Here is a 27,350-nt window from a genome sequence, read left to right on the forward strand (position 1 = left end):
TAAACCTCAATTGTGTCATTAAAGGGACACATTATAATGATTATGTGTTTACAGGCACAGTGTAGTAAAATGTGTATATAATGTATAATGACCAAACCAATGTAGCTAACTTTTCCATGTCATACATTTAAAATTTTACTAACACTTAATAATTGTGCATATTTATTGAGTATAGTATGACATTCCAGCACATGTATTCACTGTTGCTGGGCAAAACAGAATAATTGATTTATAGTAGTTACTTTTCTCATTATTGACCCCAACTGTCGTACAAGAAGTCACTGGAGTGGGGGAAGGGTTTGTTTGGACTCACGCTGTCATGTAGGGGAGGCTGGTTGACTGGGGCTCCGGCAGGAGCGAGGCGACAGCTGGCCACACAATTTGTTATATTTTCACAAGGAAGAAGCAGAGCAGGCTGACAAGAAACAGTAGGAATATAACCATAAACTCATCCTGCACCAAAGTGGTTTACTTCAGTCAGTTAGACTTTTCCTCTTAAAAACTCCAGGACAGAATTATAAGTAAAAATGAGATACAGGGTATTAAGTAGGCAGTTGGCACAGAAAAATATCACAAAAAAAGCTTTAAAATGTTGACGTGAAGACAGAATAATGACTAGCTGAAATTAAAGGGCTCCAGAACATGGTCAGATGACATTTATAGTGACTTAACATTCATACTGTGCATAAATAGAAGAGGGGACTAAAGAGTTTCAACAGCTGACTCAGCTGCTACACTGATTAGATCCTTTCGTCTTTAAACAAGCTCCGTGACATGTATACCTTCTTGTCTCACTCTAGGGTTATAATGTAAATGCAGTAACCATAGACCATGTCACCCCCCTCCACGAAGCTTGCCTGGGAGATCATGTGGCATGTGCAAGGACTCTTCTGGAAGCTGGAGCTAATGTAAGTACTAACACGAAGTTAAGAACTTCACATCTACTGACCAAGAGAACAAAAGTTTTCATTTTATTTTCCTTTCCTTCTTTCTTAGCAGTAAGTATTGAAGACACAAGAATACAAACAATGCCCTAGGACTGCCTCAGCCTTCTCAAGAAACCTGCAGAGGAATCCCAGTCATTGTGTAGAACAGTGCATTGATGATCTTTAGATTTTCTGTTTTTGTGAATCAAAATAACAACAGATGACCATCCGTATCTTGTATCTTTGCTTGTTTTCTGAACAAGTTTCAAAAAACTTCTCAGAAATAATAGCTATGGTGCATACTTGTATTCCTGGATCTTTGGAGGCAGGGTAATGAGGAGTTATATAGTAAGTTGGATAAAACCATAGATCCTCTCAAAATACATACATAAGTACATACACATATACATACAAATCTCAGAATAAAATCGATACCACATTGAAATATCCACTAGTAAAGTGGCCTTATCATTTCCTTCGCTATTACTTGCTTCTTCCTTTTTTGACTTGTTGATTTTGTGTGACTTCTCTATTTGAATATTGACTTTTCAATGAACAATAGCAGGGTGTCCATTCCTGTGACTGCTCTCGCACCTCATGTTGAAGGTGTAAAGCTTGTCTCATTGATGTCTATGAAGTAAATGCACATTGTCGTATTTACAGTGCACACTTCCCAATTATCAAGTCATATAGCTTTGAGCAATGCATCAACCAGTTCCTAAGTCCTGCATGATTCATGAATCATCTCGTTTTCCGATTCTGGGTTCTGTTTAGGCAAATGCAATCACGATAGACGGTGTGACTCCCTTGTTCAACGCATGCTCACAAGGCAGTGCAAGCTGTGCAGAACTTCTTTTGGAATATGGTGCCAAAGCCCAACTGGAGTCCTGTTTTCCATCCCCAACACATGAGGCTGTGAGTAAAGGTTAGTTATTGGGTTAAGTCAAAAAGGGACACTATCCCCAGTTGTGCATACTCCTATATGTATTTCAATGAATTATACGTCTCTGGAAAACATCAGGTGAGGTAAAAGCTCAAGAGAGAACATTAACAAAAAGTAAAGCTGTCTTTTATTGTGTTGGCAGGGCACCATGAATGTCTAGATATTCTGATGGCCTGGGGTATCGATGTTGACCAAGACATTCCTCACCTGGGAACTCCTCTTTATGTGGCTTGTATGTCACAGCAATTCCACTGCATCTGGAAGCTTCTTTATGCTGGTACTTCTCCATTCTCTCCATGCTTGTAGATAATTGTTCATCTAGCTAAGCTTCTTCTAAAAGTCTTATCTAATTGTGAAAATGTTCTTATTATAAACATTACCACTTCTGCATGTATAATAATTAAAGAAACACATTTGATGAGAATACTTCAAGGCTCATAGATGAGTATACACTCTCTATGGGCTGCATCTGAGTCAGTATACCATTTGTTACATAACTGAGACGTTCCTTGTAATCAGTCATAAAAATAAGATTCTCCAGACTGAATATGATGTTGCTAAGTATGTAAAGAAATCTCAAAATATTAGGGACTCTGAGGACCTGGATAACCTTATTGTCTACCATTGAAAAACCCATAGACTGTCCCAGACTTTGGACTTTTTGTCCTGTTGTTTGAAAAAGCTTATGGCCTTCCCCACTAAGTTCCTCAAAGCTCAGTTTTTGCTCCTTGAGAAACAATCCTAACCCTTTCAGAATTTGGTGGTCTCTCCCACATTAGAGCTGGAAACTCTTTGGAGATGGTTTGTGCCCTGCCTCCCACCACCATCATCTATTTTCCCTAGCAGAGTGCCTCTCTGTCATGTGCTAGCTACATAGGATATACATGAATGAGACCCTAGAGTTTTGTGCTATTTATTTTGTTTGTGACTAAAATATACTATTTACTTCTGGTATATTCAGACATATAATTTTAGCAACCCCTTGACACATTACTCATAGTGTCTTACCTGACCTATACATGTCTTATGAGCAGGACGTCACATGCCCTATTTTATTCACTTTGCACATAGAATTGTAAACATGAATTCTGTTAATATTGACAAATTATTTCCTAGAAAATTGATCATAAATTTGGTGTAACTAATACAATATATGTTTTATCACCCATCTTCAGTTTTTGAGAATTTTTTCACCAAACACTTTAATGTATATTAAAGAACATTGGAAATTGTTGTTAGCAATCATTGATGGGTTGCTATTTTCAGGCTCCTTTCCTCTCATAAAGTTGATCATCCCAATGAAGTTTGTGATTTCTTTATGGAAATTTGGCCAACAGACATTTCTTGACTAGATACTTTATATTTGTTTAAAAATACCGAAAGCAGTTATATCTCCTGAAGGTTGAAAGCACAAAAGAGCTATGAATAAACTTATGTGAACTGATTCTTATGGGTATGGGTAATTTTACAAACTATCAGAAGGCTGACTCAGAAAGCACGTATGATTTTTGTTAGTAGACATTTCTTGGTTTCTAACCATTTATATACTAGACAATAGTATTAATAAACTTTTATAGCATTAGCTATTACCTACTTATATCACCTGCAGTCACTGAATGACCCTTATGTTCCAGACTTGGGCTAAGATGAATAACCAAGCAGTAGAAAATTTGTATATAAGCTTATGGTTTTCAAGGAGAACATATTCAAAAGTTTGAGGTTTTATGCAGATATCATTGAAGTGTTTTTCCACTACAGAGGTTTAGTCTTTATGTATTTACTGACTGAATATACGCAAGTGAAAATTGGCAGGCTAATTTATATACATTTCACCTAAATCATTCACATGTTGATATTCATGAGTTCCCAAAGAAACCAACAAGTTTTCTTGCCTTAAATGAAAATAATGAAATCAATATTATTCCAAATAACTTTAAGAACTATTATCTATGATAAAAGTATGTGTGTGCGACTGAACAATGCTTTTAGGCTGAGATGGCTCAGTGCGCAAGGACACTTGCCTTGCAAGTCTGATGATCTGAATTCAATCCCTGGAGACCATGTGAAGATGGAAGGAGAGAACTGACTCCTTGAAGCTGTCCTGTGGCCAAAACACGCACCCTATGGATGGCATCCAGACCTATACACACACATCTAAAGTGTGCGCGCATGCACAAACACATACCGTTATAATAAATAAGAACCTTGTCAAAATTAAAAGACTCTGTCTCCTGACATATTTCTAGATGTCAGAAAAAAATACTCAGAAAAGTATTTGAAAATAATATAACTAATGTGTATACCTCCATATCCAGAGGTAGCAAGTTAAAGATTTTACATAACAGCTCATCACCAATAAATACTCTTCCCCAAGTTGTCTGCCACTCTTTTACCTGCAAAGGTAACTACCCATGTCATAAGTGCTTTTCAGAGATCATTCCTGTCTACTTCCATACAGGTGCTGATGTCCACAAAGGCAAGTATTGGGACACGCCACTCCACGCTGCTGCTCAGCAGCCCAGTACTGAAATTGTGAACTTGCTGCTAGAATTTGGAGCAGACATCAATGCCAAGAACACAGAACTTCTGCGGCCAGTTGATATGGCTACATCTAACAGTGCTGTTGAGAGACTACTTCTTCAACATGAAGGTAGGGAGAACATTTGGGAGCGTTTATAAATGCAAACATCTACTTCCCCCCAAACAGATGAAAGCGAAAGTGCCTTGTTACCATATGAAGTAGCAATGACATAAAATTTCAAGTGTTTGTTGTAGGAACCAAAGAATTCAACTTGGGCTCTATGTTAGGAAAATATGACAATTTTATGATTTTTATTGAATCTAAACTTTTATTTTCCTTTAGTAAAATATATTGAATTTTTATCAACAATAAATAATATGCCATTTTCTGATGCAATCTCTATTTACATGCACTATTTTTAAAAATATTTGAGCACATGGCATGGTGGCATAGGCCTTAATCCTATCACTCGGGAGGCAGAGACAGGCAGATCTCTGTTCATGTTTAAACAATAACAACAAACCTGAGAACTAAGTAACTGAGCCTTAGATCTAGCACAAAGCACACCAGCACATACTAGGCCAGCTCTCTACCAATGAGTCACATTTCCAAGCAGCTAAATCCCCCAGATCCCTTCTGGCTCCCCTATAACTTTTGAGGGTTTGGTTGTTGTTTTTTTGGTATGGTTTTCTGTATCTTATGCTGGCCTTGAACTCATTAGATAGCTAAGGACAACCTTGAAAATTAATTCTCTGACTGTGCCTCTCAAGTGCTAGGATTATAGACATGTGCCACCAAGCCTAGTTCATGTAGTGCTGTGGAGCAAGCCAGAACTCCATCTGTTCTAGGCAAGCAGTCTGCAACTGAGCTCCATCCCCAACCCATTCATGCCCCATTTTATAAGGCGTGGTGCATGTTCTTTAGTGTATTGTAGATTTGTAGATACATAATAAGGAAAGAGGTTTTTTTCCCTTTAAGACTTTTATCAAGCAACTTTTATAAAGGTTAGTTCAGAATGTAACTTTAAAAGTTTGCCTTTGTGATCTATATCTTGGTTCTTGAGTTAGATCTCCTTTAAAGATAAGAATTTGTTCTAAAAATTCTGTGAAGCAAGAATTTTAATAATCTACAAGATAATTATGAATGTTATTATGTATTTGTATTTTGTATGTGTGAGTGTTTTGCCAGCTTGCATGCAAGTGCACTGCATGCCTGGTACCTGCAAAAGCCAGAAGAGAGTACCAGATCCCCTGGAGTGGGAGTTAAGGACTTTTGTCAGCCATTGCATACTGTGGGTGCTGGGAAGTGAACTCAAGTCCTCTGTAGGAGGAGCAAGTGCTCTTAACTGCTGAGCGACCTCTCCAACAATTTGAAGACTGTTATGATTTAAAGAACATGTATGGTACATTCAGTCATGAGACATAGCTCAAGATCTCACAAATAAAGGCAATATAATGAAAAACGTGTCTTTAGCCAAATTAATTTACTGTTTTATGCTTTTATTTAATATAGCTTATCACATATAAAAATTCATTTTTTAATAAATATGTCGATGTCTTCTTGTAGCTACCCCAAGTTCTCTTTGCCAACTCTGTCGACTCTGTATCCGCAACTACATAGGAAGACAAAGGTTGCATCTTCTCTCCCAGCTCCAGTTACCAACGTTGCTGCAGAATTTCATACAGTATCGATAACACAGTAAATAGTTTTACATTCTTTGAAAATCAAAACTTTATATTTCATTTTCTTTTTAAAATATAGATTGATATGGGTGAAGGCAAGTATAGTTCACCTAAGGAAGCAGTGGAATCTCAACAGAGTTGCATTGAAGAATACTCACTAGTACTATTTATGAATTTTTGTGGTCTTTTGAACTATAATATGTTTAAAATATCTATACTATGTTAGCAATCTCAGTATACCTTCTTGACTTAGGGGAATATGAGTATTATTCATTTTATGTTTTTTATTATAGAGTAGAAAAATTACATACTTTTACTAAATTTTTAATTCAATAATAAATTTCATACTGTGTTACATTTTGAAGAATCTGTAGTCTTCAAATAATGGGCTAACTGTAATTTCAGCTGCTACATTGGTTATCTCTATATTTTTAATATTGACAAAAATTTTAGAGCAACTAATATGCTTTTTGAAATAAAGATGAATTATACACTTGCTGTTGTAATGATCAGTCTTTCCTCCTCTGTACAGAGCTCCAATTTGGTTTCATAGTCTTGTGGTAGACTAAGTGACAGAAGCAACAGATGTGGGAGGTTCAACACCTGTGAGGGCTATTTATAGACCTTCTCAAGAGATGTTTCACAAGGTGTGACGTCAGTGCTTCCAGATGTTACTGTACTTTTCTGCCAGTTCAAAGACTGTCACAATAGCAAACTGAAGAAAACAGACCTTATGCCTCAGTGACGAAGTCATGAGTTACAGTCATACAATGAATGAGTTCGGCGATAACTGTCCCAGAAGAGTGGGTACCAGGACTCCTTAACTCCTTAGGGTTTACACTTTAAGTGACTGGGTCACTCTCTTGATAAGTGAATCCCTTGGCTTCAGTCTTTGAAATAGGGTCAATGATGAAGGAAGCAGATGAATTCATTCTATATCCTGTTTCTTTTGTTACCATAAACAATTACACATAACCCTGCAGCAGGGATTCTCAAGCTGCGGGTTATGATCCCTTGCGGGGGTCGAACTGACCCTTTTACAGGGGTCCCAAAGCAGATATCCTGACTATCATATATTTATATTAAAATTCATAATGGGAGCAAAATTACAGTTATGAAGTAGCAATGAATATAATTTTATGTTTGGGGATCACCACAACATGAGCAACTATGCTAAGGGGTCGCAGATTTAGGAAGGCTGAAAGCTGCTGCTCCAGCAGAAGGAGGTTAGACGAGGCACGTTACTATTCCTTAAGAGGAAGATGATACACATGTGTCTTTGGTAAGGGGAGACATGTGACTATGACACAATGCAACGTATAGAAAACGCACATCGGAAAAGACGGACAAGCAACAAAGTTCCCTTAGTGTGAACACAGGTGGGCACAGGGCTCTAAAGATAATCAGACCCACAACCCTACTGAAGGCTTTAATTATTCTTGGAAGAGTAATGTTTTTAGTTAATTGTCATGGAAACGTAGTTTTAAGATAAGATGCATTAGATGTGTTCTCAGCAGAGGGCAGAACAGCAACGTGATGACCTGTAGTCACATCCCAGCCCCATAGCATTTGTATACCATTTGCTTTCTTGACTCCTTCAAGGCTTGCGGAGGTAAACACAAATACTGCGAGCAAATTCCACTGGCATCTTCTCAAAGTTAGATGTCCTCCCTGGAGAGAGTAGAGTGAAAGTGGAGTTTACCAAGGAAAGTTAGAGATTACCGAATTGGCTGAGTTTGGTCAAATTTCACTTGGGAAAGGGAAGCTTGGATAACAAAAGTAAATAAGTGTTGTTCTGAGTAGACTTTTTGCAAACATGAGCATATAGTTTTTCCAGTTTTCACTCCCAATATGAGCACGCAGTTTTTCCAGTTTCACTCCGAATATATGGTTTTCATAGGCTAAAATTACTTTGACCCCAATATTACTTGTAAACATATTTAGTAAGGGCTTAGATGATAAAATCTCTTGCCATACAAAGGATTTGATTCAACCCCTCAGAACCCAGTAAATGTTGAGAACTATTTGATTTGGACCACTTTGATTCTACACACACACACACACACACACACACACACACACACACACACACAAAGATACTGAGCTAGATTCTCTTGCAAAGCTGAACAGATAGAGGGGGTGCCATGCTGACTTATCAATCAGATAATAATGTTGTAACAATCTTCAAGTTTTTGAATGATACCAAGATTTTTTTTTTTTTTTTACTGTTCAGAAACTGTGTAGACAACTTTGTCCTTCTGTGCAGCTATTCACACACCAATGAATAACAGCCACCTGGTAGAAGTCTTCCTTTCTCTTAGATTAGCCAGGTGAGGATTTTTTCAGATAATTCCCTGGAAAGAGAACTTAGTAACCCAGTACCAAGAACCAACCCCAGGAGTGCGGTCTATTAGTTACTTTGCAGTCTTTGATCAAACTCCATGGCCTATTCAGCTAACAGAAGAAAGGCTTTGCTTGGGCTTATAGTTCTAGCACACTGGTTCTCAACCTTCCTAATAATGAGACCCTTTTATACAGTTCTTCATGTTGTGGTGAAGGCCCCCAACCATAAAAATTGTTGCTATTTCATAACTGTCATTTTAAGCTATTATGGATGGTAATGTAAATGTTTTTGGAGATGGAGAATTGCAAAAGGGTTCGGGACACACAGGCTGCAGCACTTACAGATTAACAGCCAATATATACCTTCCATCTTTTCATATTATTATTTTTACAATGACCACATGACCCAGAGGGCCCTTCTGCACCTTCCTGGATCCCTGTGCTTAGCTACGTTTATGTCAACTTAATACATGCTAAAGTCATCTGGGAAGTGGAAAGTTCAATTGAGAAAATGGCTCCCCAAATTGGTCTGTGGGCAAAGCTGTGTGTATGTTCTTGATTGATGCTTGATGTGGGAGGGCCAAGCTCATTGTTGGCTGTGTCACTCCCTGGCATGGTGGTCCTGGCTCTATAATAAAGCAGGCTGAGCAAGCCATGAAGAGCAAGCCAGTAAGCCGCACTCCTCCATGACCTCTGTATCAGCTCCTGCCTCTAGGATCCTGTCCTGGTGAGTTCTGCTCTGACTTCAATTAGTAAGGGACTGTGATGTCGAACTGTAAATTGATATAGACACTCTCCTATCCAAGTTGCTTTTAGTCGTGTGTTTTATCACAGCAATAGGAACCCCTAAAAATAACCCCAAATGTGGAAACTGCTTCTTGCACCATGACACAAAGCACGAACAAAATGCCCTTTTCTGGCCACCAAGATTTTTTAGTTTATGAATCTTATTTAGGATCATACCTCTTAATAAACTAATTTTCTTACAACCTTAGGTAATCACAGTATAAGATCCAATAGTTTATTTTTTGTCACGCTCGACTCTTGATTCGTTTTTCTGCAAGCACAGTTCTGTATAGTTAAGAAAAAGAAGGATATCTATTCACACTAGAGTTTCTATTTGTAAAGTAGTAGACATAACTCATAATAATTGTTTTTTATTTGAAACTTACTTGCCATTAGGCAATGTTATCCATCATTTCATCTATGTAGATAAAAGCAGGAATGGATTATATCAGCATGTTATTATAATTGATGCTTCTGGTATATGTTGCCTGGTTTAGAGACAGTAACTCAAATTATGAGTACACAAACAACAAAGAGTTTCTAGACATATTAGCTTCAAAATAATTCAAATTAATAATATCATTTGAGGGATCAAGCTTTTTAAGTGGATGATTAAATCCTACAACCATTTTAAAGAAGTTTATTCTAATATTAGAAATATTTAGCAATATGACAAGTGGATATACTCTTGAGCTTGAAATTCTAATTATTTAAATATGAACAATTTTTCCAATCGATTGTTTAATTATTTCATTTTCATGGTTGTATCTTACAAATTAAAATGATTTCAAGGGGTGATGTAACTGTTTAAAAGTTTCTTCTCCATTCTAGTTACCTTAAAAATGGACCTAATATTTCAGTAAAACCTTCTCTGAAAATTGGGCCTTGCTTGCGACATTACAAATTAGCATTGGGATGAGATTCCCAAAGAAGGAAACAGATAGATGGCTTAGTTAGAAGACAAGTGAGAAAATTTATGTTCACAGGCAGAGTAGAAGTTCACTTGGATATGATTCTATCTATTCAAGAGCAAATGTTCAGTGGGTGTAGACCATTCTATAAGACTGGGGTTTCCCAAAGTCGGGCATCCCAGGCAATGATGTGCCCACGTTATGTCTAATCTTTGCGTTTGCACTGTTTTTGATTATCCTGTGAGCTGTGAAAGACAAGAGCAGTGTGGCCTGAAATCTGAGGTCTTACTGTTTCCTATGCTGATATATCAAGTTCTTTAATTCTGTTCCCAGAGTTTGGAGTCTTCCACAGGATCCACGAAACAGATAGGGTAACTCTCTTCAGGTGGTCTCTACAAAAAATAGAAAGCAAACTACAACTCCCTAAACAGAAACAAAACCCTCATACCTTTCACAGTTCTTGGCAGCACTGCCTCTTAAACTTCACTGTGATGGGCAAGTAAAACTATTCTCAGCGGTTCACTATTAGATCTTGGAAGGGGTTCAGTAATTATACCCCATTTCTTGGCCAAATTCAAACAACAGCATGGAGATATTTGCTCTCTGCTTCTAAGATAAGTAGCGATCTGTGGGGTCTTCACATCTCACAGCCAGTCACACTACCCCTACATTGACAGTAGTACAAAAACTGAACCCAGTGAACAAGAAGCAGCTAGCTCCTTAGATGGCCTTGGTAAGAGGTGGGTGAGCTAGCAGTAGGAGAAAAATTTTCTTCAGTTATTAGTCAGCATCCTGTCAGAAAAGAGAAGTGCTCTGGGTACCCATCACTGAGAACTTAATGTAAGGAACTTGTTAAATAGATGCTCAAAAACCGAGCAACTAAAACAGGAACATCGAATTGTTACTGCCACTGATGCTTCTGGCAGCAGTAATCAACCCCCTTGCAGATGTCGAGGTTGTAAACAACTGGGATTTGGGGGCCAAGCACCATAAACTTGTGAGCAAAAGATGTCCACAGCTAGTGCTTCATTTCAAGAGCTCCAGAGGACCATCCCAGGACAAAATCTGGGTCTCAAACTTTTAAGGAGGATAACTTATGGGTGGTTGCTAAAAATCTACCCCTGTGAGAGCATGAAAATACAGACAAGATGGAAAAAATAAAAAGGAAACAAAGAAAGAAACATCGGATTAGATACTAGAACCAACAGCCAGAGCCAGGGGAGGTCTTGTTGTTATGGTAACATGGAAATGAATAACAAGCAAATTGGGAACAGCAAATCCTGCCTTTTGTCCCCCTAGTCTCCTGGGTTCTTCTGTCTCCCTTGCTGTCAGAGTTTATCAGATGTTTAGTGAATGAGAAGTCAGACTCCAGAATCCCAGTTCAGAAGTAAGGAGAATATGTCGTAACAGTGATACATGTACTTAACACCAGACACATTACAGAAACAAAATTCTAGCATCAGAGTAAGACTCCAGAATTAAACCCCAGTGGCTAGCTCACTTGCCTCTGTGAGTGGTAGCAAGCAAGTCTTGGGTTAGTCTTCATGCATAAACACTCTCCATAAGCCCAACGGGTAACTCATTTCCTGAGGAAACATTTACAGACATGCTAACATGGAAGGGTGAAAAATTCATGAGGTCCCACACCTAGACAAAGAACTACAGAGAACTTCTGACTGCTCAGAGGACAGCTTCCACCAGGGGTGAGCCCCTGATTGGTTGTCCAATGCAGAGTGGCCAGTTTTCAGATCACAGATACACTAGAAACACCACCAAGCAAAACAGACTCAGCAGTGTGTGTGTGTGTGTGTGCGTGTGTGTGTGTGTGTGTGTGTTTGTCTGTATTCCCTGAATTTGTTTACATTAACTTAATCCAATGCACAGTAGAAAGTTAGTTGAGCTAGCAGTAGGGGGAATTTTTACTTTGTGTGTGTGTGTGCATGCATATACATACATATAGATCTGTGTATATAACAATAACAAAAAAGGATATTAACTTAAGAGGGCAGCTATGGGATCAGAGCAAGGGAGGCCGGCCAGGAGGGGCCAGAGTGAGGGAAGGGGAAAACGATGAGATTCTATTTTCATTACAAACATGTTGTTAAAAACCATTTCTCTATCCTTTTATTCACATTGGTCATTCCATGTGGAACTGCCATTTCCTCTATGAGGAAACTTATTTCCAGGCCCATAAAAATGATAATATACACTGAGGACAAAGTACTACCTGTGTCTTCTGTTGCTCTAAGACTATATATTTTGAGGTTTATATTTAGTCCTCAGAAACCTTGTTTTATCCTATTTTCATATTTTATAAATAAGATTGGTTAAATAACTTGCCCAAAGCCACATAGCTAATGAGAAGTAGAACCAGTTCCTTAAAGCTCACATCTTAAATATATTTAGTTATAAGGATACGTCTGTGTGTGGATACGTTCATGTGAGTACAGGCTCTCTGTAGAGGCCAGCGGTGTCTGATTCCCCTAGAGCTGGAGTAACAGGGGTTGTGAGCAGCCTGACATGGTGCTGGGAACCGAACTCCTAACCCTTAAGACATTTCTCCAGGCTCTGAAACTGTCTCTCAACTAAGAATACTGCCTTCTGAAATCCAAATACAACATCATTTCCTCAGAGAGCACTTGCTAGATTACCTCAGGCCAAATTACCTATTCCATTGTTGGACACACACACACACACACACACACACACACACACACACACCCCACCTTGTCAGTTTAAGTGATTTTTCACTTACATAAACACATCTGTACCTCAAAAGAAGTTCCCACAGTGGTGAAGCCTGTATCAGCGTTATCTAGTATGATAGAGAGGCCCACGCATGGGTATTGGACAGACAAAATTTACTGAATTTATTATATTAAATTGATTTCACTTTAACTACAAACATCCACATGTGACTAAGAGCTACAATAGCAGACAGTTAAGCTTCACTTCATAGCGTCAAGATAGTTTCTTAAAAATTAAATGAATGAATCATTGATAGACATAATACTGAGCAAGGAGAAAACAACGGTATTTCATTTCTCTCTTTCATTTTTATTCTTTAAGGATTATATTGCTTTAGTATGTATGTTTTTATGGGAACTCATGTGCCACAAGTGCATATAATGTCAAAAGACAACTTGAGGGGCTGATTTTTCTCACTCTATCACTGTACAAACTGAAGTCTGAAGCTTTAACAGCAAGTGCCTTAACCACCTGAGCTGTCTCTCCAGCCCCTATTTTAACTACGTACAAATTCACATTAATATATTTTACTAATGATCACACATACAAATACAAATAAACATTCAATAAAATATTATATAGTGCCACCCAAAAGATCCAGTCCATGTTTTACATTGTGGAATATGTATTCATATTTGACATTAAACATATTGTTGCTATAAAGACTTTAAGGCGTTTCCATAATCTTTCCTACATAGATACTTAATTTATAATTGCCTATGATCACTTTGAAATAGCTTTTTTATTTTCTCCATCACTCGCTAATGAATTGCAAGTGTCTACATTACTGGCACAGAAGGACTCAGTAAATATTTGTTGAATAAAATCATACATCCCGTGACGCTTTGAAGTATAAAAATGTAATCTATAAATTGTTTTAAAATACGTGACTTTAATGGACATTTGATGTAATCATTAAGGAAATTGTTATGATAAATTTTAAAGTTATTTTTCTTTTTGAAACAAAATTTCTGCGGCTTCCAGTTCTAGCCTCTACTTCCCCTATCCCCACCCCCCCAAAAAAAACTACTTTCACTGCATTCTAGAGCTTTCTCACATCTTTATTCAAAATGCTTTATTGAATACTGGCCTTTGCTGACAGGCCATAATATGCACAATATAAAAATGTGTGACCCCGGATATATATATATACTCTCAACATAGTGCAAATAAAACCAACTTACACTTGAAGCTCTGCCTAAGGTATAAGTTCCTCAGACTGTTACGTTCTAATGGGTCCAGAGATACCGGAACTCAGCATACAGCTTCACTTCCTAAACTTCTAAAAAGTTTCCAAAGGTCCGGAGCAACCACTGATGCAGATTCAACGTCCAGATCGAAGCCCCGCCCCTTGACGTTAAGCGTCCCACTCCCGCCCCCACCCACGCACAGCTTGTCTGTTGTCATAGAAACTTAGACAGTGCCATGGCTGCCGCCGGCCAGGCTGATGAGTGTTCACCACTGCCGGCGGCAGCCCCATCCCAGCCAGCCTCAGCGGCTTTACTGCCAGCGGTTCCCGCCCAAAAGAAGATTAAGAAATGTCTGGTGTATCCGCACCCCCCGAGGAGCTCCCGCCTGTCGCGTTCGGTCCTGCGCTGGCTCCAGGGGCTGGATCTCAGCTTCTTCCCTAGGAACATCACCAGGTGCGGAAGCCAGCCAGGTCCCAGAGAAATCTCAGCCTCCCTCGGTCACCTGTGGCGCTTCAGCTCAGTCTGGCTTTTGATCCTAATGGAAACACTCTCCCTGCTTGCTCACTCACCCCACAAGGCATACACATCACGAAAGGATGCTCAAGAAAAACGTGAAACATTTTTTTACATTGATTTTATTCCACTGATCACTACATTGCTGACTTTGACTTAGGCTAACACGGAATGCTCTGGTGATAACTACAAAAGCCAAGGGCTCTTTGTATTAATAAGGAGAAGAATTAGTTTACCCTCCTTTAGAAATAGCGTCTGGTTTGAGTGTTACCTGAGATTTAAAAAGCCTCTGTTTACCAGAAACTACACTGAATGTAACTACTGGCCGTTACTATGGAATGTGAACAAAATTCCGTAAAAATGAAGACCATTGTTCTTTTGCAAAATAACTCTAGTTTACTAATTTCATAGTGGGTTTTTCAAACAAACACCTGTGGAAATCTCAATGAGCATTTGAATTACTAGGAAATATTGTTAAAGCGAATAATTTGGATTCATTAAAAAAAAACACCAAAGTCGTAGACAATAATTTTAACAAACTGCTTTCCCAATAAGAGTCCTCAAAAAAATGAACCAATACAAATTTTCCTAGATGTTTTGCCATTATAAAGTATTAGACAACCATTAATTACAAAATTATGTAAATTATATTAACTATACTTTTTCTTTTCCTTATTGTTATGCATCAGGGATTTTTCAAATGGCTACCTAGTTGCAGAGATATTCTGTATATATTACCCCTGGGACCTTAGATTATCATCCTTTGAAAACGGAACCTCCTTAAAAGTCAAGTTGGATAACTGGGCACAGATAGAGAAGGTAAATTAATAAATTAGCAGCAGTTTACTGTGAAGGTTGTTTTAGGAAAGTGCACTCTTTACACTGTTGATATCTGTGTGAAGAAAAACAGAAAGGCCAGAGAGAATGTGTCAAGTCTAGAAAATAACCAAAGTTTGTCATATTCCAATTGTTTACTGATGGAGGAGTTACTTTCATTTAATAAAGAAACTGCCTTGGCCCATTTGATAGGCCAACCCTTAGGTGGGTGGAGTAAGCAGAACAGAATTCTGGGAGAAAGAAAGCCGAGTCAGTGAGTCACCATGATTCTCCCTCTCCAGACAGACGCAGGTTAAGATCTTCCCTGGTAAACCACCTCGTGGGCTACACAGATTATTAGAAATGGGTTAGATCAATATGTAAGAGCTAGCCAATAAGAAGCTGGAACTAATGGGCCAGGCAGTGTTTAAAATAATACAGTTTACATGTAATTATTTAGGGGCATAAGCTAGCCAGGTGGCCGTGAGCCGGAGTGGTAGGAACGCAGCCCGCCACTCCTCTCCATTCCAACATTTACATTACAAAATTATAAATGATCTGTGAAATTTAACATATATCAATTAGTGTGGCACATAGTAGTGGCTTTCTTGAAAAACAATAATGAATGTTAGTAATCAACCAAAAAATTAGTTCAAAGGGGAAGAGGGTTGGTTAAAGTAAATTCATAGCACTTGGTTTTATTTTCCTAGAACTTCTGATGACGAAGTATTTTCTTTCTGTTATTGAAGTTTCTAGCAAAGAAAAAATTTAAACTACCTAAAGAACTAATCCATGGAACAATTCACTGTAAAGCCGGGGTGCCCGAAATACTGATCCAGGAGGTGTACACTTTACTAACACATCAAGAGTAAGTAGTTTGAGATTTTCTAACTATATAATTGAGTGTAAATGTGTCACGATATAAGGCTCATTAGTAAGACATGGGGTGCCAACAATATTTTGTTTCTTATTTCCAGAATTAAATGTGTCCAGGATGACTACGCCAATTTCACAGACTATAGTTACCAAATGCGCTTGCCGCTCGTTCGCAGGTCTACAGTTTCAAAGTCTATTAAAGATAACATTAGGTTATCGGAGTTACTGAGCAATCCTAATATGCTCAGCAATGAACTCAAGATAGAATTCCTCTTCCTTTTACAAATGTTGCAAAGAAAATTAAGCAGAAAATTGAACCCAGGTAAGCTTTCCCTAGAGACAGGTGAGTTCTAAAATCAGCACGGCTTTTCTTCAGCTCTGATGAGAGAAAAATTTTAATGAGTTCTTACCACTGGAGTGGATTCTTTCTCAATCCATTCCTTCCTATGGAAGCACAAGTTACATAAGGATATATGCCCCATTTTTAGAAAAAAAAAACGTTTGTCAGTCTATTAACTAAACTTCTGTGGGAAATAAGTTCATCTCCCACCATAACTCAAGAGAGCAGGAACATTTGACTCAAGCCATCCTTAAGATTTTGGGAAGAGCAAAGATTATGATTCAGTCTCAATTCTGTGTGGGAGAATATGGTAAGAGATATTTCCTCCATAGTACAGTTGTTGGTGTGTGGGTGGAAGGGCAGCTTTCCAAAGGCTCACCAAAAAGATTGTTAAGTCACCTTGAGCTCTTGCCATACAGCCCATTAGTTGTCCCAGGCCGGTGACAAAGTAAGTGGTAGTGGTATTCTGTCCATATCACTATCTTTGTTTTCTGGTCTCTGGTTTTATCTTTCTCATATCTATATCTTATCCACTGCCTAGATTTCACAAATAGAAAAATGATTGTTTCTGTAGCAAACTAACTAACGTTAGTATGTTAGTAAATACGTATGTCATTAGGATGTTTTTTCACTTTGGACTATATTTACTGAAGGAAAGAGCCGTTTTCTCTCCTGTCTCTGGAAGGCAGAAGGCTGCAGCTTGAATGCTTTTCCATATTTGGGCTATTTGTATAGTTCCCCCCCCATATGAGTACTGTTTGCCTTTTGTCTTCCCTTACTATGTTCATTTTTTAAACTCCTATATTGTTTCCCTTCCTTGAGCTGCTATGACCTCTGGATCTGCTCATTTATTTGTGAGCAAAGAAATAAAATATTAATAATTTTGCAGGATTTTATATTTAATATGTGTGTGTCTTAAACATTAGAGTTAAACATTACAATTTTGCTGCAAAATGTATTGCACACCAGGTATATAATACATGAACAGTTTGAGAAGCTGCAGATCATGGCAAACAGTTGTGCATCTTTATGCAGCTTAAGAAATGGAATATTATTAACACCTTCTTGATTGAACTCATTACACTACCTCCCAGGGAAACCACTGTCTTCCTGCTTGTGCCAGTAATTTCCTAGATTAAAATACAGTTAAGCTATATATACTACAATGTTATTTTCAGCTTTAGCCACACACATACCCACTTGTGTTTGCATGTTGTGTAAGAGTTGTATTAGTGATTGAATCAAGGGCCTCATGCATGCTAGGCAGGTTCTCTACTATTTAGTTATATCTCCCCCCACCACACACACACTATCTTTTTTCAGACAGGGTTTCTCTGTGTAACAGACAACCTGGCTGTCCTGGAACTTGCTTTTTAGATCAGGCTCGCCTTGTATCCACAGATATCTGCCTGCTCCCCAGCTCCTGTCTCCCAAGTGCTAGGATCAAAGGCGTGGTTCACCATGTCCAGCTATATCTCCATGTTTTATATTCTTTTTAAAGTGGGCTTCTTTAATTTTACTTATTTTTATTGCTTTTGTTGTTTTATTGAATATAGTTTGTTTTCACATGATGTATTCTGATTAGAGTTTTTTCTCCCCCAACCCCTCCCCATCTTCCCTCTCACTTTATGGAAGAGAAAGTTATTTTCATACAATATATTCTGATTACAGTTTTGTCCTCATTTCTTCCTGGATCCTCCTCACTCTTCCAACTTCACACTTTCTCTCTCTCTCTCTCTCTCTCTCTCTCTCTCTCTCTCTCTCTCTCTGTCTCTCTTAAAAAAACAGACAAATAAAAAGACAAATAAATAAAACAAACTAAACAAAACAAGAAAAAGAAACTAATAACAGGAGAAACACACACAACAGAGTCACAAACAAAACCCTTATCAATACATCTAAACTTCTGTTGATTTTACTGGGCTTTGTAATGTGCAGAACACATCTTTGAGAAGTATATTTATCACATTATATTGCAGAGAGTCTTTTGTCCAACCAAAGCTTGGAATTTATAATAGGAAATAGACGACAGATAAATCAGTGGGCTATTACATGAGCTCTTATATGGCTACGGACATTTTTTCTCATTCTTTAAACAATGCTCAGTATCTTATGGTGATTTGTATTTTTCAATTTTATTAATTTGTTTGATTGTTATTGTTACGTGTGTGTGTGTGTGTGCGTGTGCGTACGCGATGTGTGCAAGCACCCTTACCACAGCACACATGGTCCTAGAACAACTCTGGAATTAGTTCTCCCACCTTTACCTTTTATCCTGCTGGACCATTTCACTGGGCTCATCTTGATTCTTGGTACTTTTCATTATAAGAATTTTTATTGTAATCTATTCCAAAGCAGTTAGTAGACATGTTATAGTTATGGGAATGCTGCTTGTGGGTGTTTCTTTTGCCCTCAGACAGCATGAGTGATGAGTAAACAACCTTGGTGTAAAATTAGCTACAAGGATGGAAAGGGCCTTTAAGTATAGAGGGAAAACGCTCAAAAATAGGATTAGTTTAAAAGAAATGTGAGAACTTTGAAAACAATTTTGTCACTAAAGTAAATACATGTTTCCAAAATAAAAAATATATGCTGTGATTTATTTACATGAATTTCAGAAATAGGTAAAACTAACTTAGAGTGACAGTTGTCAATATCCTTGTAGGATACAACGGGCAACAGTGGAGGGCCTGGGGTACTGGGATTAAAGGATATATTCTGAGCTGTATAATAATACCTCAAGGCGTGTCCATACCAATAGAAGCAATTCATTGGAATGAATTAAATTTATAATCTATCTTTTTATGTAACATCTTGAATAAAGCCAACTAAAGCAGAAGGGGCCACCTACAAGTCTCAGTGGAAAAAAAAGTGTCACAAAAAAAAAACCTGATGACCTACATTTGATCCCCACAACCCGCATGGTAGAAGGAGAAAACCAACTCCTTCAAGCCACGACACTCATGCATCACCTCCCTCTTCACACATACACTACAAGCAACAAAATTAAAAAAAAAATACAGGAACATAAAGATACTACCTTTAAAGTAATAATTTCAAGTACAGTGACTACTTTGTTCATCAAAAATGACCACTGGGGAGAAGAGTTATTAACTAATAGAATATGATAAAAACAATAATGTCCTCAATTATTAAAACCCAATGTCTTCTTTTAGTAATTCTCATATGGATTTAAAAAATAACTGGTGTTTATATCTTATAGGGTGGTTTAACGTCAAACCAACTGTGGGAGAAATTACAATTAATCGTCTTCCTGCGCAGGGCTATGGGAGCAGATATAGACCAAAGGTTTCTAAGGAAAAACCTGTGTCTGTTTTACGTAAGTTTTGTTTTTAAGTTTTAGTCTGCAGGAATAATTTTTAAAAATTCTTCCCTTAGAATTTTGGAATAAGTTAAAATGTTAGTCTGAACTTCACCCTAAAACCAGGTATTGACTTAGCGGTGTTCTGTGTCTCGACAAGAAGAGTAACATAGCCAAAGGTCTTCTTTCCCAAACCACACTATACTAACCATTTGAGTTCTCATTTATCCTCAAGTGCATCTGCCAGAAATAAGAGAAGCTTCTCTCAGAGCTCAAAACTCAGTCCCTCCATAGCTGGGGTCGAGGGATGAGCTGGATTTTCCAGAAGAAAATGACAAGAGTACACTTGTCATTGTAAACCTCGTCAACACAGAAAGCATCTAAATTACAGCAAACCACAGACCACGGGAACAAGGACAGCCCATTCAACTGTTGTGTAGCTTATCAGTTCAGAAAGCATTTTTTCCCCAAATTTGTGATGGCTGGAAAAAATCAAAGCAACATTTCCAGACATGAGAATATGTAATGGAATTCAAGGTTTTGTGTTGATAAACTACACAGGATGTACCACCCAGCCTGTTTTCTGCCTGGTTGTGAAATTACTCTACAGTTGCAGGGTAACATAGTTGCCCAAGAAATTTTATAGCTCACAAACTGAAGTTGCCAGAGTTAGCTGGTAACAACCAAGGTTCTTTTTAAATTTTTTGAATTTTAAAATTCTTTTCAAATTTTCTATTTTGAGACACCACCCTGTTTTGTAGTCCAGGCAATACCCCTGCCTCAGTTTTCTGAATGTTGGGGTTATAGACGTTTCCTGCCATACATGGCTATGGTTATTTACAATGAATAACATACTTACTTAGTATACATTTTCACTTAAAAGACAATACTTATCTTGAATATATATTTATTAGATGTTGAAAGATGTTTCTGTTCTGCCTGGTCCCACAGCCGATTATCCCAAAGAATTACACAATGGCTTACATTAATTATAAACTGGTTGGCTTATTAGCTCAGGCTTTTTGTTAGTTATTTTTTAAATCTTAAATTAGCCCTTATTCTTGTCTGTTAGCTACCTGGCTTGGTACCTTTATCAGCGAGGCTTTCTCATCTTGCTTCCTCTGTGTCTGTGTGACCACTGCAGACTGACCATTTCCTCTTCCCAGAATTCTTCTGTTCTCCTTGCCCTGCCTCTATTTCCTGCCTCGTTGCCCCACTTATACTTCCTGCCTGGCTACTGGCCAGTGTTTTGTTAAAACACAAATGATAAATCTTTACAAAGGAAAAGACCATTGTCCCACAGTAACTAGATACTATGCATTTTATTTGACAGTTCTAAAATACTATCTAGTCCTTTATCGAGCATACTTGTTCATGTTGGAATGTGTTTTTTACATGCTAAATTTTAATTGGTAGGTGGTATTCCTTGTTTCCATCAGATATGATAAAGCAATCTCAGTAGATCCATTACAAAAGAATTATGGGGGCCTTAAATATACTGATATATATATATATATACATATATATATACATTAAAAATGTTTTGATTCTTTTTAAAAATTCATAAATTACTATTATTTACTTTTGTTTTGTTCAATAGCCTTGTTGAACAAGTGTTTTTCAGAGCCCAGGTTGTAGGTTTTAATATCCACACATGAAACTGCCCATCAAAACCCCTTAACTCATCATCTAGCTGAGTCGTGTACAAGGCTTAGTATTTTAGAATTTGACAGGTATGTGACTTACGATGCTTATATGAAAAACATATCCAGAATCTCTTCAGATTCCTGGAATACATCCTGCCTTTCAATATTCTTCTGTTGTATAATATTATTTTAGGTGTTTTGTATTTGTTTATGCTCTAGAACGTTTGTTTAACCATGTAAAGATTTGTTGCTTTTGTTTATGTTGCATTTGTTGAAATCTGTGAAGCTGTGATTTCTTGCCTCTCTAGAACAGCTGGTTTAATAGAGAGCTGAGCAACCAATAGAGAGGCAGGAGCAAGGATAGGCGGGACTGGCAGGCACAGAATATAAGTAGAAGGAACACTAGGGAAGAGAGACGAAGGGGCAAGATAGAACAAGGGGAGGAGGACTTAAAGGGCCATCCACCCAGCCACCTAACCAGCCATGGAGGAAGAGTGAAAGTAAGAAAAGGAAAGACCCCAAGGCAAAAGGTAGTCAGAAATCTTTTGAGTTTAGAAACACTAGCTAAAAACAAATCAAGCTAAGGCTGGACATTCATAATTAATAATATGTGTGTAATTTATTTGGGGGTTTGGTGGTAGGCCCACCAAAGAGTAAAGAGGAAAAAAAAAGACAACATTTTGGCATTCCAATGAGAAGCGAGAGTAAAAGAAAATAAAGCAAACTTTCATAAGCATTTTTCTACAAGTGGGATTGGTAATAAAGGCTCCAGCTTGGTGGGACTGTCAGTAGAAACAGTATGGAATTGATGCTGGTGGGAAGACCACAGGAGTTTGCTCCATCCTCATCTCCTTGCTTCATTTTCCTTATGGCTGTTGGATCTAATTAGGGATGGGAAATGGTCTGAGCATGGTTTCCTTCCTGTGTAAGAAAGAGAGGCAAGAAACGTACAAAATCCTGGACCTGCACATTCACACAATGATATGCAAAAAGAGTAAATTAATTAATTAAGAAAAAGAATTTAGAACATGGCCTGTGTGCTGGCTCTATCAACTTGTCAAAAACTTGGAGTCATCAGAGAGGAGGAATCCTAAATTGAGAATATGCCTCTATGAGACTGGGCTGTAGGCAAGCCTGGAGGGCATTTTCTTTATTAGTGATTAAGTGGGAGGGCCCAGCCAGCTGAGTGGTGTCATCCTTGGGCTGGTGAACCTGAGTACTATAAGAAAGCAGGCTGAGGATGCTATTTGAACCAAACCAGTAAACAGCACCCATCCATGGCCTTTGCATCAACTCCTGCCTCCACGTTCCTGCCCTGCTTGAGTTCCAGCCCTTACTGTTTTTGATAGTGAACTGTTAGATAGAACAGTGAATGAAATAAAACTTGTTAAAGTCGAGAAAGCTTAACTGAATTGCAAAAAGATTTTTCTGATTGTGGTTATTTAATTTGGAAAGCTCTAAAACCTCACACAGGTCTTTAGAAAAACTGACCGCCAAACTACTAGGCAAGGTAGTGTTTGTGTGTGTTTAATTCCTCCATCATTTGTCAGGCTGAGACCAGCTTGAATTACATAGTGGGATGCTGTGTCTAAATAACTACATAAGAAAGTAAACCGAAAGAAACAAGGAAATGAAAACAGCTTGCTTTCATTACTTCACAAAGAACTTCAAATAGAATGAATGTTTGCATTAAACATTTGAAAAAATACACTGCTGTGTAGACACTTCCTCCTTCATAGTGTTCTTTCAGCAGTCAGGTTAGTGACCCTCTTGATGGCCCTTTAGGATCTGTGATTCTCTTCTTTCTTCCAAATGGCTGATATATTTGAGGGAGGATTCCCACTGGATGGAATGCTGGACACACAATATTGCTTTTTACTTCTCTCAACCCTGTTCTAGCCACTTAAATTCTTGAGCCACACAAAGAATAGAGGGATGCTGTGAGTTTGATTTGGGTAATTAATATGTGAAAAGTATTTAAAATTTTTTATTCAAGTAATTTCAGGTCAGTTTTTTTTTTGCTGAAAGGATACAATGATTATTTCAAGTCAGCTTTTATGAAGTGAAAGCTAATAAAAGGAGAAAGAAGTACTACACTCTAAGGAGTGTGGTCAGAATCTCACTAAATTGCAGGCTGTTCTCTGGAATACAAAATTCCATTTAGCAGTAAAACAAGCTATCATTTCAAAACTTACACTCTTAAGTTTCTGTATTCATTTGCCTCAATCTTGTGTCTCAAGGGACAACAAAGGCAGATTTCTTAATTGCCACTGGCCCATCATATTAGAACTGAATGATCGATCTGGAGTCTGGCATGCAGAGTGTATGACAGAGTAATGGGAGCTCTATAAAATGTGTTATGACCCATGCTAAAGCTAAGGACAAAATCATGTCTCTGTTCAGCTGCTTTCTGAAGCAATATCTAAAAATACTGAGTTATATCATATGTACCAAAATAAACCCTGGATATTTTTAGGCATTGCTGACAAGATTTGGAGGAGGTAATGCATTCATGTATTATATTATACATATGATTTAAATATTTTGTTCATTAAGTATAACTAGTGCTGAATATATTTGATGTATGAGAGAGATACTGATAGGGCTATAGATATTTCATAACCATGAATTAATTCTTTGTTACTTTAAATATCTCAGAAAAATCAAGCAATGATGACAATATACATAGAGAAATTCAGGTGAAGCAAAGTGGAAAACCTTCTTGTGAGTCTGTTACAAAACCCATGAGAAATGTGGCAGAAACAACGCTGGACCCCTATGAAGTACCTTTGAAGAAGTAATGTCACCAACACCTAACGCAATATGAGAACATAATGACCCAGTCGTGGAAGTATTTAATAAACAAATTGGTGTCTTAGCTGTAATTGAGCTAAAAACATTTGTCTGTTTTATGTGATACAGCAAATAGCTTGTAAGTATCGTCAGAACATGGACAATTGGGTGACCCATGGTGAACAAGGCCTTGGGGAACTGAGAGAGAGGCTCCAGGAAAACATGCAGAGAGCCTTTTACCTCGGGTGCATTTTGTTCCCTGGATTGTCCTTGGATGCAATTTCATGCCTCCTGCAACAAACATTCAATTTATAAGGCATGTTTATTCTTGTTGGATGTTGCACCATAGCTAGAGAACCCCATCTGGTGAAAGGGTGTGCTGAGCACTATCCTCTGAATCTGGGTATGGCCTTCTGCTTCGCTTTCATGCTTTTCCAGATATAATCTATAGTACATGCCGGGAAATTGTGTTTAAAGTGGTCTGCCCTGAGAAAGTTTTGGAAAATGGCTGCTTTGTTAATATTTAGTATGTGCTTATTGGCATTTATTTACATGTTTTTCTGATAATGTTTTTTTCTGAACTCAAACAACTCAAGAAACCTTGCTTTCTTTGTTTCATTTATATATAAAGGTACTCTGAAATTAAGGTAAAATTGTCTACACCATTAGACTATATTTTACCCTAATCTTTAAGGTTCTCAAATCCCAGGTCTTGCAGACAGATCTACACAGGTCAGTGAAAGTCGACAAGTAGGAGCATCAAGAAACCACTGAACACAACCAAACTCTTGTGACAAGAAATAGTAGCACCCAGCTGGGAAAGTTTATTGGGTTATATAGGGGCAGTGGTGGGAGGGGGGCTCAAACACTGGAATATCCAGGCGGGTAACCATGGGAACACTGGAGATATTTCAGTTGTGGTCAGAAGCATTCATGTGCTAACTGCCATGGTCAGGAGTGTTCACGCATTGCTGCTCTGGTCAGCAATGCTCAGGGAGCCATTAGGGATTTTCTGAGAATACTTCACTCTTTTGTTTTTCAGCAAAACCAAGTCTTCTAGCAAAGCTGGTAGAGCCTGGACCAGCACTCTAAAATACTGGCATCAGCTCTACCAAGTTGGTGACCCCGTCTTGGGGACTTAGCTTTTCAGTCCTTTGTCGGTAATGAGGGATAGCAATAGTTGTCTTAAGCCACTTACAGCTGAATAGAAATATTGGAAAAATGAAGACTTGGAATTCTGGTCATAGGCAGGGCCTCAAACTGACCGATAGTGATAGGAGACCTGAGGACATTCTATCAGATTGTCTGGTTCACTGAACATGGGGTCAGCTCATTATTTCCTGAAAAAAAGTCTGAAGAGACTGGGTAATCATTACTATGAGGAGAATGCAGGTGGGAGGCCAAGGAGAGGCACCAGCCTAGAGGCCACAGGAGAACACAGTGAGGGTCCTGTATTGGAATCAGTCCCTGGGGCTCAGACTCTGCATGCCAGGTCCTGTAGGGTTTTAATTTGCTCTTCTACCTGGCTAGACTGCTTTACATAGCAGCAGAATCCTTACTGAGTATGAAACAAGTGCCTTCTCCCTTAGCTGCCAATGGGTCCTAGGGACCTTTGATCTTGCAGTGCCAGTGAGGCCAGAAAGCTGAGCTGTTTTTGTTTTTTTTTTTGGCAGTTGGGTTGAAGTGGAATGCTCAGTGATGTGTGTTACGTGGGTGGGGATCTGTTGAGATGCAGACTCTTACCCATCCCACTGCCACCAAGTCCATGACATCCACCGAGATTACCAACTTTTCTCCAATCACAAGTAGATGGGCTACTGCATCCCAGTCCCTATGGGAGGGTTGGGGAAGATTATAGACTTCCTCTTCAACATATAGAGGAACTAACAAAGTTGGGAGCAAGGACCAGGGGTAGATGCATCTCTGCCTTTATAGAGCTTAGAGCGACACCAGAAGAGGGTCCTTCTGGGGATAGTATGGGTTTTGAAACTGAGCTAGCCTTATGAGCAGATGAGCTCAGGAGTAAATGGAGTAGATGTCAGGGTTACCTTGGAGAGGGGGATAGCACCACAAGAGACCAGAGCAAGAGAGCAGAGAGAGGAAATGATACTGTATTGAGGAACCCCATGTCTCTACTGAAGGAAAATCATTTAAGATCTGCGGGGGGACAATGCTCTTAAACACTGCCAAGATTTATCACTCGAATTGTTTAATAAAACACTGATTGGTCAGTAGCCAAGCAGGAAGTACAGGTGGACAAGGAGACTAGAAGAATTCTGGGAAGAGGACGGGCGGGGTCAGGAGTCACCAGCCAGGTGCAGAGGAAGCAAGATGAGAGAATGCTGCACCGAGAACAGGTACCAAGCCACGTGGCTAAACATAGATAAGAATTACGGATTAATTTAAGAATAAAAACTGATTAGTAATAAAACTGAGCTACCAGCCAAACATTTACAATTAATATAAGTCTCTTGTATAGAAATTTGGGAGGCAGCTGTGGAATGGGGCAGGACAGAATCTCACCTCCAATTACAAAGATGGTTTCCATGAGATAGGGTTGAAAAGTTTAAGTTTATAGAATTCTGAGTCTAGATTAGATACTGATTGTTAATGGTCTTGGCTGCAGTGCCAGTAGGGGTGGAAGAGGCCTTCTTAAAGGTCCTTCCTTCTGTGAATTGGGACACCGTCTCTCACACTGTAATCCCTGTCAGTCCACCTTTTGTTTTCAGGGTTTTGGATGGTGAAAGTAGCCATAACATGTGCAAGCTGGAAGTGAAGTTGTTGTGGCTGCATGCCTCAGCCTGGCTCAGAGTAATAATTTCTACATCCTCAGTTCTGATATACATCCCAGGAAGAGTCAGCCAGACAGTCCTTATCTGCTTGATCATAAGAAAAACAAAATATTTGGGGTTATTGTGAAAAGTAGAGGCAGGGGGTCTTTGATGGCTCGTGCAGGTGGGAAAGAGAGCAGGCTGCATGAGAGTCAAAGGTCAG

General features: G+C 38.5%; 2 protein-coding genes across 5 annotated transcripts in view; both read left to right on the forward strand.

Moving 5' to 3' along the window:
* The window catches only part of Asb5 (ankyrin repeat and SOCS box containing 5), a 42,465-nt gene extending 35,897 nt beyond the window's left edge, over positions 1 to 6,568 (forward strand). For all 4 annotated transcript variants that reach the window (XM_075986778.1, XM_075986775.1, XM_075986777.1 and 1 more), the window contains 5 exons: positions 801 to 908; positions 1,701 to 1,851; positions 2,012 to 2,146; positions 4,328 to 4,519; positions 5,957 to 6,568. In XM_075986778.1, the coding sequence (XP_075842893.1) occupies positions 801 to 908; positions 1,701 to 1,851; positions 2,012 to 2,146; positions 4,328 to 4,519; positions 5,957 to 6,084 (714 nt within the window). In that variant the 3' untranslated portion in view covers positions 6,085 to 6,568. The remainder of the gene's footprint in view (positions 1 to 800; positions 909 to 1,700; positions 1,852 to 2,011; positions 2,147 to 4,327; positions 4,520 to 5,956) is intronic.
* Positions 6,569 to 14,285: 7,717 nt separating this feature from the next.
* Spata4 (spermatogenesis associated 4) lies at positions 14,286 to 25,498 on the forward strand. The gene is given in 7 exon segments (XM_075984653.1): positions 14,286 to 14,503; positions 15,253 to 15,382; positions 16,129 to 16,247; positions 16,357 to 16,577; positions 19,819 to 19,935; positions 24,222 to 24,414; positions 25,399 to 25,498. Coding segments are annotated over 7 exon segments (1,098 nt in total).
* The last annotated feature ends 1,852 nt before the right edge of the window (positions 25,499 to 27,350 follow it).

The sequence above is a fragment of the Microtus pennsylvanicus genome, chromosome 9 (assembly GCF_037038515.1).
Source record: "Microtus pennsylvanicus isolate mMicPen1 chromosome 9, mMicPen1.hap1, whole genome shotgun sequence".
Lineage (NCBI taxonomy): Eukaryota > Metazoa > Chordata > Mammalia > Rodentia > Cricetidae > Microtus > Microtus pennsylvanicus.